The 15,852-nt window shown below is 44.4% G+C and overlaps 1 protein-coding gene and 1 long non-coding RNA gene across 2 annotated transcripts in view; one reads left to right on the top strand and one right to left on the bottom strand.

Moving 5' to 3' along the window:
* The window catches only part of ADCY6 (adenylate cyclase 6), a 197,400-nt gene that overhangs the window by 6,737 nt on the left and 174,811 nt on the right, over positions 1 to 15,852 (bottom strand). The window contains exons 12-17 of the mRNA NM_204631.3: positions 14,153 to 14,240; positions 8,201 to 8,317; positions 7,157 to 7,321; positions 5,110 to 5,285; positions 1,687 to 1,713; positions 739 to 871 (exon numbers count right to left, since the gene is read on the bottom strand). Of these exons, the coding sequence (NP_989962.2) occupies positions 739 to 871; positions 1,687 to 1,713; positions 5,110 to 5,285; positions 7,157 to 7,321; positions 8,201 to 8,317; positions 14,153 to 14,240 (706 nt within the window). The remainder of the gene's footprint in view (positions 1 to 738; positions 872 to 1,686; positions 1,714 to 5,109; positions 5,286 to 7,156; positions 7,322 to 8,200; positions 8,318 to 14,152; positions 14,241 to 15,852) is intronic.
* Positions 871 to 15,294, top strand: LOC121111255. The gene is made up of 2 exons (XR_005861358.2): positions 871 to 2,316; positions 7,647 to 15,294. It is a non-coding gene; the product is annotated as an uncharacterized LOC121111255 (long non-coding RNA).

Below are 15,852 nucleotides of genomic sequence, written 5' to 3' on the forward strand. Positions count from 1 at the left end.
TGATTCCTACTAAATTCAGTGAAACCTATTATTAGAATGATGTTCTACTTTCCAGAAGGTAAAAATCATCTCTAGAAGACCTGTGTTCCTCCAGCTGTGAGCCATGGGCAGAGCTGAGATGTGTTCTGCTTGCTTGAGAATCACACAGGACACCCTAATGTCACTCATGGGCACACACAGTCAAAATATTAACAAGGAACCCAGGGATGGAAGCAAAGCAAGGCACTGTATAGCATGTTGGTTACCCAACACCGCTGCCTAGTGGCTAATAGAGCCTGGATGCCGAGCCACTTCCACTGCTTAAGAAGGCAGTGAGTGAAAATCCAGCTGTGAATCTTTCACATCCCTGAACACAACAAACTGAAGCTGAACTATGGGAAACAGATCAGCAGTGAGTAAGAGCTGCTTATATTTACAGATGTTGTTTTATTACAGTGACATGCTCAGGTGCCCGAGTTTGTTAACCTAGATCTTCAGATCTATGATCTTCCATGGCAGGGACCATCCCAAGTGTGTTTACAAGGAAACAGAGGGTTAAAGTAAATGACCAGGATGAGAAGCACTCAGAATGCAAAGTACAAAAGAAGAAACGAACGTTACTAGTATGCCCAGTTATATGTCAGGTTCAGCTTAAATTCAAAGGCATTTTATAACACTCTGAAACTTGTGAATAACTCAGAAGTTTCATACTAACCCCAAAGACTCCGGTATTCCTCCAACACAGTGACACCCACTAACCTGGAGTTTCCAGAGGAAGTCAAGCCTTGCAGTGGATTCCACTTGCTGGGCATGCAAGTACAGTGCCAGGACAAAGACGGTAATGATGACAGGGGTGACGATCTTCAGTGCAACTCGTGTCATAGCTGGAGAGCTGTGGCCAACAAAGAGCAAGATTGCCAGGTTAATCTCAGTGTGAAGGGACACAGCTCAGCCACACACCCCAGTTCTCACTTTAGGGCTAACCAGACTCTGAAGAAATGGCATTTTTCCTTCCCCTTGAAGCCCACGTTGGTCAAAGGAAAGCAACACCTGAAAAAAACCTCAGGACTTTGGAGTACAGGTGCTGGTTTCTAAACAGGACCTTGAAATTAGACATGCAGTCCAACTTCCTAACAAGGGTTAACATCGACCTAAAAGTCATTTTTAAGAGAGCAGCCATACGTGCTCAGCCACTGCTGCACATGGCAAAACCAAAATGCTGACAGCTCTTCAGACTGCATTCACTGTGTCTCTTGCACTGCCCTCCCCAGCTTCCAAAGTCTGGAGCTGTTCTACACTTATTGCTTCCCTAATTAGCAACTTCTAAATGCCTTTGTTTTATAGAAATTCTGATAGCTGAAAAGAACATTAGGATACATTCCCAACCCTTCTGGCAAGCCAGCAAATAAAAATGGTTTGAATACCAGCACGAAAATATTTTGATAAAAGCTTTGGTTTGTAACTCCAAGTATGATCTATGAGGTGCTCTATAAAGCAAACTCACAGGGAGGAGGGTGCTCAGGGATCAGCTGAGATAAAAGGGCACTACTCACTGCATTTAGGGCATGTGTACTGAGTTGCCTCAGAACACAGTGGTGCATACACAAGTACCAGGCACTGCTGAGAAGTCAGTGTGCTGATAGTACACCTTGGGAACAGAAAATGCCTACAAAACCCATACAGATAAGTAATGCCAAAGCAACTCACCATGGTAACGTTGAATTTGTTGACATGCTGGAAAAAAAAAAACCATACAGACATGGTTAGTGGAGTGTTTTGCTGCCTCCAGCACCCGCCCCTCTGCACATAATGCAACAGAACCTCTGCAGTGTGGCACTGCTGACGCTGAGCGGGGCTGTAGCCCTTTTAAAGCAGTCAGCAACAGAAAGATGAGGGGAGAAAAAAGGCCCTTCTCTGCGATTGTGCCACGTGGTTAACGTGGTTAAAACTTCTAAGGAGCCCTCCGAGTCAGAGAATCATTTGGGATTTTAACGTCAGTGTGGGATATTTAGCAAACGCTTGTGCATCTGTCACTGCTTCATTAGGTCAGGCATTAAAAACTGATGGCTCGTGAGACTCAGTTACCTTCTTCCCCATGCATTTTAACACGGAGACAGGCCTACCCCCTTTACCCCTGTCACTGCTCACTTCTGCCTTGCTCATCTCCTGTGCAGTGCTCAGCTACGTGTGCTGCACGTGGGAGCACCAAGAAGACCCCGATGCAGGTCGCTGTTACTGCTCACCACACTTGGCACGCAAAGGGCTCCTATGAAGCAGAGCTGCTGAAGATCCAGGGTGAGCTTTTCTTACAATGAAAGGATGGAAAAGAGCTTTCTGGTAGGTAGTAGCTGGCTGAGTTCCTGACTGATTGATTGCTTAATGCTGCTGGTTTCTTCTCAAGTGTGGGTGGAGTATTAGCTGGCTAAGAACCAGTATATGTATCTTCTAAAATACTGTTTATATGGAAAGCAAAGAAGCACTGGATTTGCTCGTCCTGACTATAGTGACACTGATGCACTCAGAGATTTGCAGGCTACTAATGGGATACAGCTTTAGCAGAGAATCTCACATTTGGCCAGGTGTGTCAGCCTGCAGCTTGCTCGTGCTACACAGTCGGAGCTAGAAATGATCAGAACTGAAAACACTGAGGGAGCCTAACTGAGCATAAAATTAAAAAATAAAAGCATAGCTACTCTCTAATCTTGTTTGTTAAAGATATTTTCTGCAGCTCTGAGCATGCAATTCCTTCTGACATGGATTCTGCAACCCTTGCACAGACGTTTTCCCTTGGTCGGCTCCAGCGCTGACCACGCAATGAAGCCCAAGTCATGTCTGGCTGCGGACCCAGCCCTGGGGCCAGCTACTACACTGCAGGATGGATCCAGTTGGAGCTGGAGATGCTTGCTGCATGCAGCATGGTTCCTCGGCTCCCCTAAATCACTGCCTGGTCAGGGCTGACCGCCTGCTCTCATTATCTCTCAGTCTCATGACCAGGCTGTGGCAGATCTGACCCTCTGTGCTGGGCCTGCAGCTCACTGTGGGCGTTACGCTTGCTCTAAAATCCTCAGCAGTAATGCAGACTATGGGATGCAGCAAACGAGCTCACATTGGCCCACTGCATCTTTAAATCCAATGCATTAATCTCCTGCACAGCGAAAAGGTAAGACAATAAACAGTAGCTCTGTGAATCCCGTTGTACTTCATGTGTCACCGTGTGGCACTACAGTCAGGACGAGCAAATCCCAGTGTGCTACAGTCAGCTTTTCAGTTGCTTGCATGCTGGTTGGTTTGTACACAGAAGTGTGAAGCGACATCTGCATCACTTCTAATTAGTCATGGCCCGATAATGGCTGCAGAGCAGACAGTAATTATGGAGCTACAATGGGCATCCAATTAAAGTAGCATTAGGTCATGGTTGCTTTTTTTTTTTACTATCAGCTGGACAATAAGGTCCATCTCTGAACCATGCCTCACGTGCTGAGCTCCCACTCCCCACATGCACAAAGGCTTTGGGGCACTAAACAGCTGTCCTTGGGGCTCTCAGGACAAAACAAATGCAATTTAAAGAGAGATAATACAGCACCACACAAAGTTATTTCTGGGAAAACCCGCTAACCTTCTCCACTTTATTACTGACATTTTGATTGTGGAATGACGTAAATTATACTTCTAAGTGCTCTAACTTCACTTAGTGCTTGACTTACAAGAATTAAGTGATATTTGGGATATAAAAAGCTTTTGTTTCTCTAATTCTGTTAGAAGATGCAAAATAGCTTCCACTGTTGGACTACGCATCATCTGCAAAAAGGAGTGAGGGGAAACCTCATTCTCCCATACCCTCACAGAAAGCTCCAAGGGGTTTCCTACATGATTTTATTTGTTTGAATTAACAAAATAATTTAAGTGATTACTGCCAATGGATGCCAATGGACTGCCAATGGAGTCACACCTCCATTAATTATTAAGGGCTACACAGGAATGGTAAAAATCATAGGATATTTATGCGGAGGACAGAAGTAACCAGGCATACCCAGCTTGTGGGGTTTAATGAGTAGCAAGAAATTTGAGTAATTACACAAGCTGCTTTTTAACACACAAAACAAGGTAGGACCACAGGCATATTCTCCATCACCCTCCTGTCTCAAGACTGGAGCAGTCATAGCAATAATCCTTGACTGATAATTAACCTAATCTGTCCTTTAAACCATCAGCGTTGGAAACTCTCCCTCTTCAGTTGTCTGTCCTTACCAGATCTTTACCATTAAAGAGCTTCTCAGTGCCTATGCAAATGTCCTTTGCTGTGATTTAAGGCATGACTTCATGTTCCACCCACACTCAAGCACAACTGTTGCCCACAAGGGGAATTAATCAAAACAAGTAGTTAACAAAACAATGCAACTCCAGAGCTGGGCAGGAGGACAACTTTATGAATGTGCCTCAATTACCTGCCTGACATGACCTTCAGGAGAGGGGCAACCCTGTCATTGGATGGAGGTTGGAACCACGATTAACGTGTGACCTGTTGAAGACAAACTACCTTTTGTAGCAAAAAGGCACCTGGCTACTCCCAGCCAGTCCAGGTCCCTCAGCTGGGGGTCGTGGTGAGACCAAGGTGATGCCAACATGTGGCCAACAGCAGCTGTAAGGAGATCCCTAGCCAAATGTTAAACACAACATGATGCCACCCCAACCTGGCTGTGACACACCACATGTCTAAATATCTCAGTGGTTCATTATCACATCCCTGAGCCACCTCAAATTTGCTGGAGATGTTTTTCTTTTTGAGAAAAGACATTTCTATATTGAGAGTGTATTATCAGAAGAAGTGAGAATGACTAACTGCAGCTCCCCATTTCTGGAAGAAAAATAACACAGATCCGCTCTGATTGCAGTTATATTTTGTTATTAATAGGCAGTTCATTAGTCAAATCCCAGATTTAAAAGTTCTTAAAGGGACCTGTGATCCCCAACTCTGAAGAGTTGGAGTGCCTTTAATTTACAGCCATGCCTGCCTTGCTGCCGTGCGCTTCCCTTGCTTGCACCATGGCCTTGGCACTCCCATCCAATGCTACGCTGAACTCACTGGCTGAAAGAAATTAGGTGAAGATTTCAGAAGTGAAAGGCACTTACTAGGTGTTAGCTGTAACCAGGAGATCTGCATTGTCAAAAAGGTTCACCCCTGGCACTTCCACAATGAGAACATATATAAATTCAATGATTAACATAAGGATCAGTTTTCCAATACAGCTGATCTGAAGGAACACAGAGCAGGCCAGGAGACTCAATAAGACACTGTAGGTAAAGTACTGTATAAAGACAAAAAGGGAAAAAAAAAAAAAAAAACAGAAGAGAAATGAATGTCAGCAGGATAAATCAAATTTGAAAACAAAGGAAACTGAACACAGGGATAAGAAAGGGATTGGGAGTCATGTGGTTCAGCTGAATGAACATGTAAACTGGGTTCTGCTTGTGGGATCCTCCAACATTGCAGGGGATTTAAATGTTAAACCTGAACTGAGGACAAATACGTTGTTCTGCTTTGGACATTACTTGTTTTACACTCCAGAGGCACAAGGCTCACAGCTGTACACCCAAAAGCTGTGGTGCAGGCTCCCCCTGGACATGGGTGTTAAATTAGCAGAAAGCATCAACCAGTTATGCTGGGATACGTCCTGTTCTAAACTAAAATTCTGGTCTTGAAGTCAACTATTTGCACATTACACAAAACCAAGGGGATTACGAATTCACACCGCCATGACTTACACATCCACTTGAGGCCAATTGTAAGGTATTACCCTGCTGATGTGACACACTGAACCCACTGGCAAGATAACGGCTGGACACACTCCTACCAACACTGTGACCATTTGTTCTACCAGATGTTGCAGGAACAACATGTATGGATGTGTGGGCGCAGAGCCCTCTGCCACACTTTGCTTTAGCAGTCACCACGTACGAACTTCTGCCATTCTGACAGCTGAACGTTTAGCATGTCAGTGCTTTCAAATGTGGTTGCAGGTTGTGAGCTCAGTATACGGCTCCTGGGAAAGTTGGTATAGATGTAAAACCAAGAGAGGCACGTTATCCGTCTCATCACCTTCCAGGGATCAAATCTACGAGGCCTTAAGCCTCCACTCTGTGCAGACAGAGTGTACCAGACTGTATCAGAGGTCTGAGACAATCTATCCTTTTGAAAAAGGTTAAAAGCAACCCTTACTTGAAGAATAAATATGCTTATGTTCTGAGCTCATTTATTAATAGTTTATTGCTCATATATTCAATTTGAGAAAATCACTTTACAGCTTGTTAATTGCCTCCTCAGTTTCTAGAAAATGTGTGGATGTTCCTTGTGGCTGAGGGGTAGGATCCCAACATATCCTGAAAGCACACAACAGGCAACAGCGGCGCCAGATCCAACATCTACCCTGCGGAGCACATGGGAGGGTCTCCCCCTTCCTTAGCCCACTGAACAGCAGAGGGTCAAGGTGGTGACAGCATCCGCTGCATGCACAGTGGCTGCTCCCCATTGCTTAGAAACATCCCTGTCCTGAGCCATCATTGCTCCTCACCACCTTCTGATGGGCTCAGACTGTATCCAGTTCTTCATCATGCCAGATTTTGCTACTGGGTCTTTCTGGGGACACACTAGGGGCCTTTGCAGGGTTGAAAGTCAATGTCATGGTAGTCTGAAAAACCTCACTGAATCAGACTGTGGCAATATAGTCATTAGGTTAAATGGAAACCAGTTCAGTAGGACACAAGGGGCATCTTGGATGTCTGTATGGTTATAAATCAACCATAAATCTGAAAGACTCCCAAAAACCCAGATGACCATGACATAAAATCCCAAATCCTTAGGATTGTGAGCTAAAAACTCATAGAAAGATCTTAAATAGCTAAGCAAAAAGGTGATTTTCCTGGAAAAGTATTCTACCACTGCGTAAAAGGTATTTGCTTTTTGCCATTAGAAACAATCATAAAAGCTTCCCAATTATTCAGCCCTGAGGGAACTTCAACACGAATGTGGACTCACGACAACAACTTCAGACACCCAAGTTTGTGTTGGCCCTATAAGATCACCCAGGAACAACCTCCTTTCCATCATTGACATTTATCACAAGCTTTTACTCCCCCTTCTGAGATCAAACAAATGCAGCCCATTTATTTCAAGCAGTACCTCTGGAAAGTTGCAGTTGGGCAAAGGACTGTCACAGAATCCCTGCAACGTGCCCAGGCTGTAGTTGGAAGTCAGGTTGCTGATAAGGCATATGTCCACCCGGTCAGGAGTGATGTTGTATTCTGCAGCCATGCAGCTGGCAAGATCCACAGTGCTGCACATGAACTGAAGAAAAAGATGGTATTAAACTGAAAGGCACAGACAAGGAAGAAAAAAGCAAATAGTTTGTAACAATTAAAGAAGCTCTTGCAAATGGCTCCAGCAAGGGAATTAGGCGATGTACAAAATTAAATCACCAGGCTGTGTTTTACTGTGTATACCAGTAAGCACTGCCTCAGCTGAGGCTGTAACTGAAAGCAGAAAGCCATAAGAAGTCTTTGGAGCTACTCCCAAATCCCAGGGCCATCTCTAGTTTTCTCCCTTTCTTAAAAATTGGAGTAGATGTATGTAGGGGATAGAATATTAATGTGGTTCCTTTAAATACATGCAGCCTTGAAGCCATTTGTACAAGTGCACCTGCAGGGTCCTATCGAACAGCCTGTCTCCCTACAAGCCTGAAATCAGCAAAGGCGGTTGCATGCGAAGCAAAACCAGCCCGGTCCCAACAGTGCAACTTAAAGTCATTACAGCCCCTGGTAAGTGATCACTCGGAGCAAGACTTGGCACTGTGCAGACAGCCAGACAGCCCACGCACCACTTCAGTCCCACTCACTGCTGTGGGAGTTAAATGACACACGGGCCTCGTGCTGGCCCTTCATGCTGCGATACGTGTCAGCCTGGGTGGACTCACAGCAAAAGCTTTTACAGAGTGAGGAAAGAACACGGGCATAAGTGAGTGCTAGGCACACAACAGGCTATCGGCATGCAGCTCTCTGCCTCCCGTTTCCTCTCTGTGCCTGAAAAGCAAAAGGGGACTGACCTCAGATGCTGTGAGCATTAGGCAGGATTACATTAAAGCCAGTGGTTGTAAGGGTCACGATGCTGCAGTGCGCCAATAGGAACACCATAAAGAACTGAGTGGGCTGAGGGAATCGATGCACGTACCATGTTGACAAAGGCAGAGAGAAAAACCAGGATAATGGCAAAGACTCCGACTAAGGTACTATTGGTCCTGGACTGTACAATCTTCTTAGAAAGAGTCTGGAGTGGTGCTGGGAAAAGCTGGATGTGGGAGAAAAAAAAAAAAGACTAAATAAACATATGAAATCATTGCTTATTTTACAAATTGCAACTTGCATTTGAGCTGCCCACATCCTTCAGCGCGGTGTCTGTGTGGATTCTGCACAGGGGTCAGAGAACGGCTGATGGGACGACAGCTCTGGGACAAAGGCAGGCAGGAACGTGATGGACTTGTGGTGGAATTTGCTTATTCCTTCCCAACGGGGAACGTTCTGCCTGATCTCAGTTTGTGAGCTGTGATAGCACTGTTCACAGGGCTGCCCTCATCCTGCTGGGAGAAGCAAACCACAAGCCACCTGTAATTGAAATAACAAGGAGCTGGAGCTTTTAAATCATTGGATCCAACTTTGAAAAAAGCAGAAATGGAAGAAAAAAGAAGAAGAAGAAGAAAAGTGTTACATCCCTTTGATCAAGAAGTAATACTGCAGCACTCTGTGGTGCCATTTCAGCAATGCAGTTAAAAAGCCCTGGCCAGCCCTGTGCTCTGTTCCACCCTGGCTGCAGAAACCAGCTGGCCTTGGCTTGTCTGCAGCACAGACAGGGGGCTAAAAATAACCTCTGCTAAGGGCAATCCCTGCACTTCCCTAAACAGCCCATCCCAGAGATTTGCTGTTATCAATGCTGGAAGAGTTCTTCTAATTGCCTTTTCACCACACACCTGCAGCACTCTTGGTTTCCAGGTGCTGCATTGCATCCTAGGAAGAAGCAGTCTGCGTTAAAACCTAACGAGGAGTGCTGTGCTGCAGGGGTCACACCTCAGCATCAGCCAGCCCTCCTTGCACTGCATCAGTGCAAGACCAGGGAAGTCCAGAAGGCACTGAAACAAACTCTTTCTCTTCCCATTGACTCTACACGACACCACCAATCCAGAGCACGCTCAGGGCTGGAGCAGCAAGAGATGGGCGCAGCAGATCCTCCATCACCCTGTGACTGGGGAGCACCAGCCCTGCAGTGCCTGTCCCCTTCGGGCTGCCGCTCCAGGGACTCTGCTGAGGACTGCCCAAGTTTTCCAGAATCCAACTCCCCATACCCACACGCTGCATGAATAACCGAGCTGCCAGAAGGTATTTTTAGAGACACAAAGAAGCTAGCGGCACAGCGACATGGCACTGCAATTTAACTATGACTAATGCTTCTATTAAAAGTCCTGCTTTTCCCCTTTATCCTTCACTCTTACATCTTTAGATGTAAGAGCATCTTTAGAGATGCGATGATTTGTCAGTGCACAGCTTCCCACGCAGCGACCCTACAACGTAATTACGAAGCAACTGAAGCACTGTTTTGTTGGTGACTTTCGCAGGAGGAAAAGAGAGGCCAACACAGTAAGAGTTTTCTCCATAAGGGAGGAGAGGGCCATTGTCTGTGTGGGGTACTGACCAATTTGCACTGGATGAGAATGGACTGAAATCCATGGAAAGCTTATACAATCCCTGGGCTCAGGTGGTCTCTTTCTGTAATCTTTGGCAAATCAGGCACTGAGTAAAGCTTGGGTGTGCTTTGCTGTGAATCTTGGCTCAATCCTTTGCTGCCAGCGATCCCCAAAAAAGCCTGACTTTGAACCAAGCCTGAGATACCAAGCAAAGCTATCAGTGAAAGACACTTAAAGTTTAATGAAAACATGTTTTTTTTTTTTTTTTTTTGTATTAATCTTGGTTCTCCTTACTTTGCAAAATAGGGAAAACCTTAGGTCAGTAAACAAGTGCAGCTGGAAAAAGTCCTGAGGAGGTAACAAATGCCAGAAGCCATAGGAGGTTAGGATTGCAATGGAGAGCACAGCAGCACAGCTGTGCCTCACATCTGAGCGGCCTCTGCCTTAGGAACAGCCTTCAGGAACGCTCTGCACATGTGTAACCTCTTACTGTACAGAGGCAGTCACAGTGACCGGTAATACTTGAGGTTTGGAAGACCTCTGTGGTAGAAACGGGGTACCTGTCCCAGATCTGGCAGGTCAGCTCTGCTCTAGCCATGTTCCTTCTATAAAAGTAGCCACAAGTCAGGGGTATAACAACTCCCATGAAGGAAAAAAAAAAAAAAAAAAAAGAAAGAAAAGTGGATAGTTCTAACAAAATTAAATCCTTTCTGTCCTTGTAAGAGAAGCAGAACAATCAAGATGTTATGGTACAGTGAAAATCTGCTCGCTGTTGGTAGTTAGCCCACTGGTTTGTATTGTCCAGCACCCTCTGCTCCTCTTAATACCTCAAATCATGCCTGAATGAAGGACAGAACATGGAACGGCCTAATGAAATGGCACCTCTAAGATTGTGCATGCATCTCCTGAGAAACTGGCTGAAGGATCTAACTCTGTGATTTGGGCAGCCTGGATTCACACTCGGGTTGCCACACAAGCTTGAGGCTGCTTGTTAGCTCTCTTAAAATACCTGTATCGAGAAAAATAACCCCAATGGGATAAAGTCAATTCCAGTTCATTCTGCACAGAAATGTGTAAGCACTGCTGGAAGATGTAAGCCCCCTCAAGAGTCTCCAAAAGCATGCAGGTATCAAATCACAGAACCATTAAGGTTGGAAAAGATCACTAAGATCATCCAGTCCAACTGTCAACCCATCACCACCATGCCCACTGTGAATGTGAATACAGAAGGGGAAAGTAGGGCACTGAGGTCCAGGTGAAAGCCCTAACAGAAAAAAGCAATAAGCACAAGTGCTATATTGAAAATGACCTAAGACATCCATTCATTTGCATGACAAAAATAAGATAAAATAAAATAAAATACAATAAATAAAAACTGTACTTTGCAGTAACAGCTGATCACAGACAGGAAGGTCATATTTCTCCTTTCTATCGTCTTAAGATATACGGTGGACATGGAAAACCACTTAGATAATTGCTGCTGTGTTGTGAGACGACAAAAGAATAGGAAGTCTTTAAGTTCCGAGTTTTCAATTTGTAATAAAAGCCTTTGAGACATTCTGAAGTACATTAAGATGATTCCGGAGTAAAAGACAATATCTCCAGGCAACTTGATGTTGCAAGTCCATTTATGTAACTTATTTCATACAGATTTATTAGTCTATAAAAAAGTACAATTTTCAGAGGTACTTCTTCCTTTGCCTGAGAAGAAAAAAAGTAAAATAAAAAGGAGCTTCTAGCCCAGTCTCAGGAGGCAGAGAAACAAGTGGGCAAACTGTACGTATCCAGGTACAGTCTCAAAATCATCTTTCTTGAGAGTAAGGGCTAACTTGAACTTTTTGCCATACGTGCTCCCAGGAACGTGCAAGAAGTTAAATTTCATGCAGCAGTTTAGATACCAGGAGTGAAGGATTTTAAGAAGAAACACAAACTTGGTAAGTTAGTAGCAAAACAGATGTCTGACAGTGGAGTATTTGTGAAGGGACCATGGTTCCCATGACCTTAGACTCTATTGGGAAGGAACACCATCTCACGGTGGCCAAGTCTTCACGGAGTATCAAAGTGAAGAACTGGAATTCTCTTGTTTATTGCAGCTGAAGGGACTTGGAAAGCCAAACTGGCTGTGTTGGCAGGTCCAGGATCAACTCATAGTCCGTAGAGAATTTTACAGTAGAAGATAATAATGACAGCAAAAGAAGATAAAACATGAACAAGTTGTCCTGAAAGAGCCTGCTGGCCACTGTCAAAGCCAGAGATGGAGAGGCCAAAACAGGGAAGGAAGGAAGGAAAAGAGACACTTATCATATAACAGTACAGCAAACAGGCAGAAGTTATGCTTACACTGGTATCCTGGGGTGGACACCTGCTTTCCAACTTTGTGTGGAATTAACCACTGGTATGTAAAATACATGCTTTCCTATCCCACATCCGAGTGCGAAACAAAACAAATAATGCTGACATCTCCGTGTCTTAAAATTTCCTCCAAAGGGTCTGTAAAAGTGCCTTCCTCACTTCTGAGTATTCGTAAAAAGGCTTCTTGGAGCAACGTGCAACACAGCAATAAAGTAATAGCCCTTAACCAAGTGCTAGCTAAATATGTTGATTAAAAAACCGACTTGAAACACCAAAATCTTTCATGACAGAAGCATCAGACAGGTAGCTGACAAGCAACCATACAGCAGGAAGTACCTGTCCCTAAACAAATCATCTCATAATCAGATACTGTGAGCTGAGGCAATAAAAAGGGGTAATCAAAAAGCTACTGGAGCCAGAAGGCTCTATGTTTTCAGTATCTGCAATTTGTACATGTAATACAACGGTCACGTTGAACATTATATGTAAGTACCTTGTGGGTCTGGGGTAGAATGCTGAAAACACACTTTTGGAAATACTACATAAAATCCCATTAAATTCTGATGTTAGTCTGAATTCACTGTGATGTCCCGAAGGCAGCCTAAAGCCAGTTGCAGGCACCAATAAACAGACCTCATTTACAGGAGCTTGGAAGGTCAAGGCAAAGAAAGCAAGACCGAACATCCTCTGAGGGTCATAAGGACTGAAGAACGCCATGTGCTTTTAAAATTTATCATTAATTCAGATCAGTAATAAGGAAGAAATCAAAAAGTCCCCAAATTAAAACCAAAACGTGTGAATTTGTCAGAAGTGAGTGTTGCCATCTGTACACAGAAGCTTGTAAAAGCCAGTGACAAACAACCATGTGCTCTGAAATCCACCTGGTGGCAAGTCAACGAGCTTGAATCCTTCAGAGTTCTGAGTGAACCACTTCTCAGCTCGAGGGACACAAGTCGTCCCATTAGCACTGTTATCTCTGACCTATACATCTCACTGCTGGTGAACAAGCAGGACCAATGAGATGCTGCACTTGACTCCCTTTAGAAATCTCATGAGCCCAAGGGAAGCCCCATGAGTTGTTAAATTCAAATCTAATCTAAGGGTTTCATTGAGAACAGTTTATAAGCTCTTATTAAATGAGAGGCAAAGCTTGATTCTGCAGATCTAGCTTTCCAAATCCAAAAAGAGGTGAAAGGTGCAAGTCTGTCGAGCTCCCACCTGCAGCTGTTGGAAATGGCACAGAGAAGGTAACTAAAAGGAGGTAAATCATCTGCCTGACATAATCCATTACCTAACTGTCTTCTGCAGAAAAATTAATGCTCCTGAGCTATTTTCTGCTAAGCGTAACAAAGCTCTGCTTGGATTGAAGTGCCTGAATCTGTATCATTTCCACGTTCAGACCCTGCTAGAATGGAAAGACCCCCAAAACAGCACGTAAAGCCAACTAGCATCAGCATCTTAATACAAATACCTCTGAGTGAAAAAGAAAAGCCTATCCCCCTTCCAAAACACTGACTGCCATTTTACCAGAAATCGCCAAGAATAATTAGTATGACTTCAGATTTCACACAACAAATTTCTCTGCTTATCAGTAACAGTCGCAAGAAAGAGCTCTGTATTCTCATCTGAGAATGGCTGATAAAGTTATATATGTTTATGGCTTTTACTTCCCCCCAGGACGTTTTTCCTTGATGATATTTCGCTTCTGATTATCTGCCTACCCAAACATGCATATGCAGCAGGGGATGGTGCACAGGCTGCTCTGCAGGAAGTTTGCAGGGAGGAAACGAGTGATCAGTGTTTTGTTCCACATTGGGAAATGTGTACTTCTTATATCAATATAAGAGTGCCTGCAGAGACAGTGGGGACTTAATAGACATGCAGATCCACAGAGTGATTACTGCTTGCTGAGCTAAAGAGATGCCAACCCTAACATCTGTTTGCTGTTCATTCTGTCTTATCAAAGCCTTTTCTGTAACCCTTATCACACAGTGTGGACAGGATGGCTAACAAAACACACTCTGTTAGCTGAAGAAACAAGTTACTGATCCAGTCAGCTTCAGCAAAGGACTCTACAAAGAAAACACATTGCTTACCTTTACACAGGAGTAAATGATGGAAACAAACACCACCGTGGTCAAGATCAGAAAACAGGTCAGGTAAAAACCCAGCATAAACGTAGAGCTGAAAGCAAGGAGATTTATTTTTAATGCATACCATATAGAAAGCTACGGCTCTGATCTCTAGACTATGACATTTGTACAAGCTATGACACACTGCACAGGCTTTCCAATTAGGATAGCAGTAGGAGATGCAAGGTGCCTTGAATACCAACAGATAGGCTGCCCTATTTGAATTACTCACACAGGCTGCAGAGCAGAGAATGCTGCATCTTTTATAGCAATCACCTTCCTGCCGAGGTGACAGCAGAGGGACTGAGAAATATCTCCTGTGCTCGAGGAGGTGACGGAACAATTTGTTACAGAGGGTCAGCCCCGCTGGCTGCGGGCCGGAGACCCTAGGAAGGAAAGCGTGCTGTGCACTGCAGTGCAGCTGAGTGCATGTGAAATCCACAGGGAAGGCACATTTCGTGTTAAGCTGATGAAACCCTCATGTCTGTACCCCAGGTAGAGCTGGGAAACCTAGTGCTTTCCTGAGGGAATGCACAAGGGAAAAGCTCAGTGGGGACAGCCCTGCCACGTCTGAGCTTCGTCCTGTGTATGGAACGGGAGCAACCATGGCACACGGGTGGGGGTAACAGCTTTCGCCTGGTCAGCCGGAGACGTTCCTCCGCTTTCTCTGTTCCTCTCAACTTTGAAGTACAAACAGGACCTCAGGGCCAACTTTGTACTATGCATTTTTTATGTGTTTTGATCATGGAGATATTCAACAACAATTTTGCAGTGATTGGTCTCAGTATGAAAGGACAGGCCCCCCTCCCAGGAGTTTGCCTTGTTCATAATTTAAAGGAAGTACTCTTGCAACGTGACATTAAGGCTAACCACACCAAAGCCAGCTGGTCTCTGTGTTCTCTCATGACTATTAGGATAATTGTACTTGCTAATTCACTGTTTGAGCCTCTGTGAAATTCATTAAAGCGATTCCTCTTTATCATCACAAGTCACCACTGCCATTTTGTCTCTAGTGTCAGACTCAAATTCCACACCGTGTCTTTGATGAAGCTCTGATGGTGACACAAACACACCTGTGGTTTTGGTTGCTGCTTAACTGTTACCTTCAATAGAAGACCAAAGTTATGCAATTGAAATATCGGGAAAAACAAACCAAAAGTTGTGGGAAACTACATCTGATCCGCAGTTAAACCATGAGATTTTGTTTTAATTCAAATCGAATTATCTTTCAGACAGATCAGGCTACCTAAGGATGCTTAAAAACTTACCAGAAATGCTAACCACCCCCCTTCCAGGCCGTGTGGAAGGGGACAGAGCAGTGTGACATTTATACTACACTGCCATAAGGGACTGGCTCCTGTAATACAAAAGAGTTGGCCATATGGTCGGTGCAGATCAGAAAGTGTCAAGTTGTCATTTCAGTGTTAAACTGGGTTTTATGGAGACAGCTTAGTGGCTGCTTAGGGTGTTTGATGAGAACTACAAAGTCTCATAGAAAGCCTCCGCATGTGAGATCCAAAGTGTCAGCCATTAGTAAGCGAGGCCAAGCTCTCTAAGAATATTTTGGCCATTAGCTACAGTGTGGTAATTGCTCGGATCTATCTGATTTCAGTTTTGAACCTCTAGTTTCCCAAGGCGGATCTGACTGTTTACACAATGCATTT

Source organism: Gallus gallus, chromosome 7, assembly GCF_016699485.2.
Source record: "Gallus gallus isolate bGalGal1 chromosome 7, bGalGal1.mat.broiler.GRCg7b, whole genome shotgun sequence".
Lineage (NCBI taxonomy): Eukaryota > Metazoa > Chordata > Aves > Galliformes > Phasianidae > Gallus > Gallus gallus.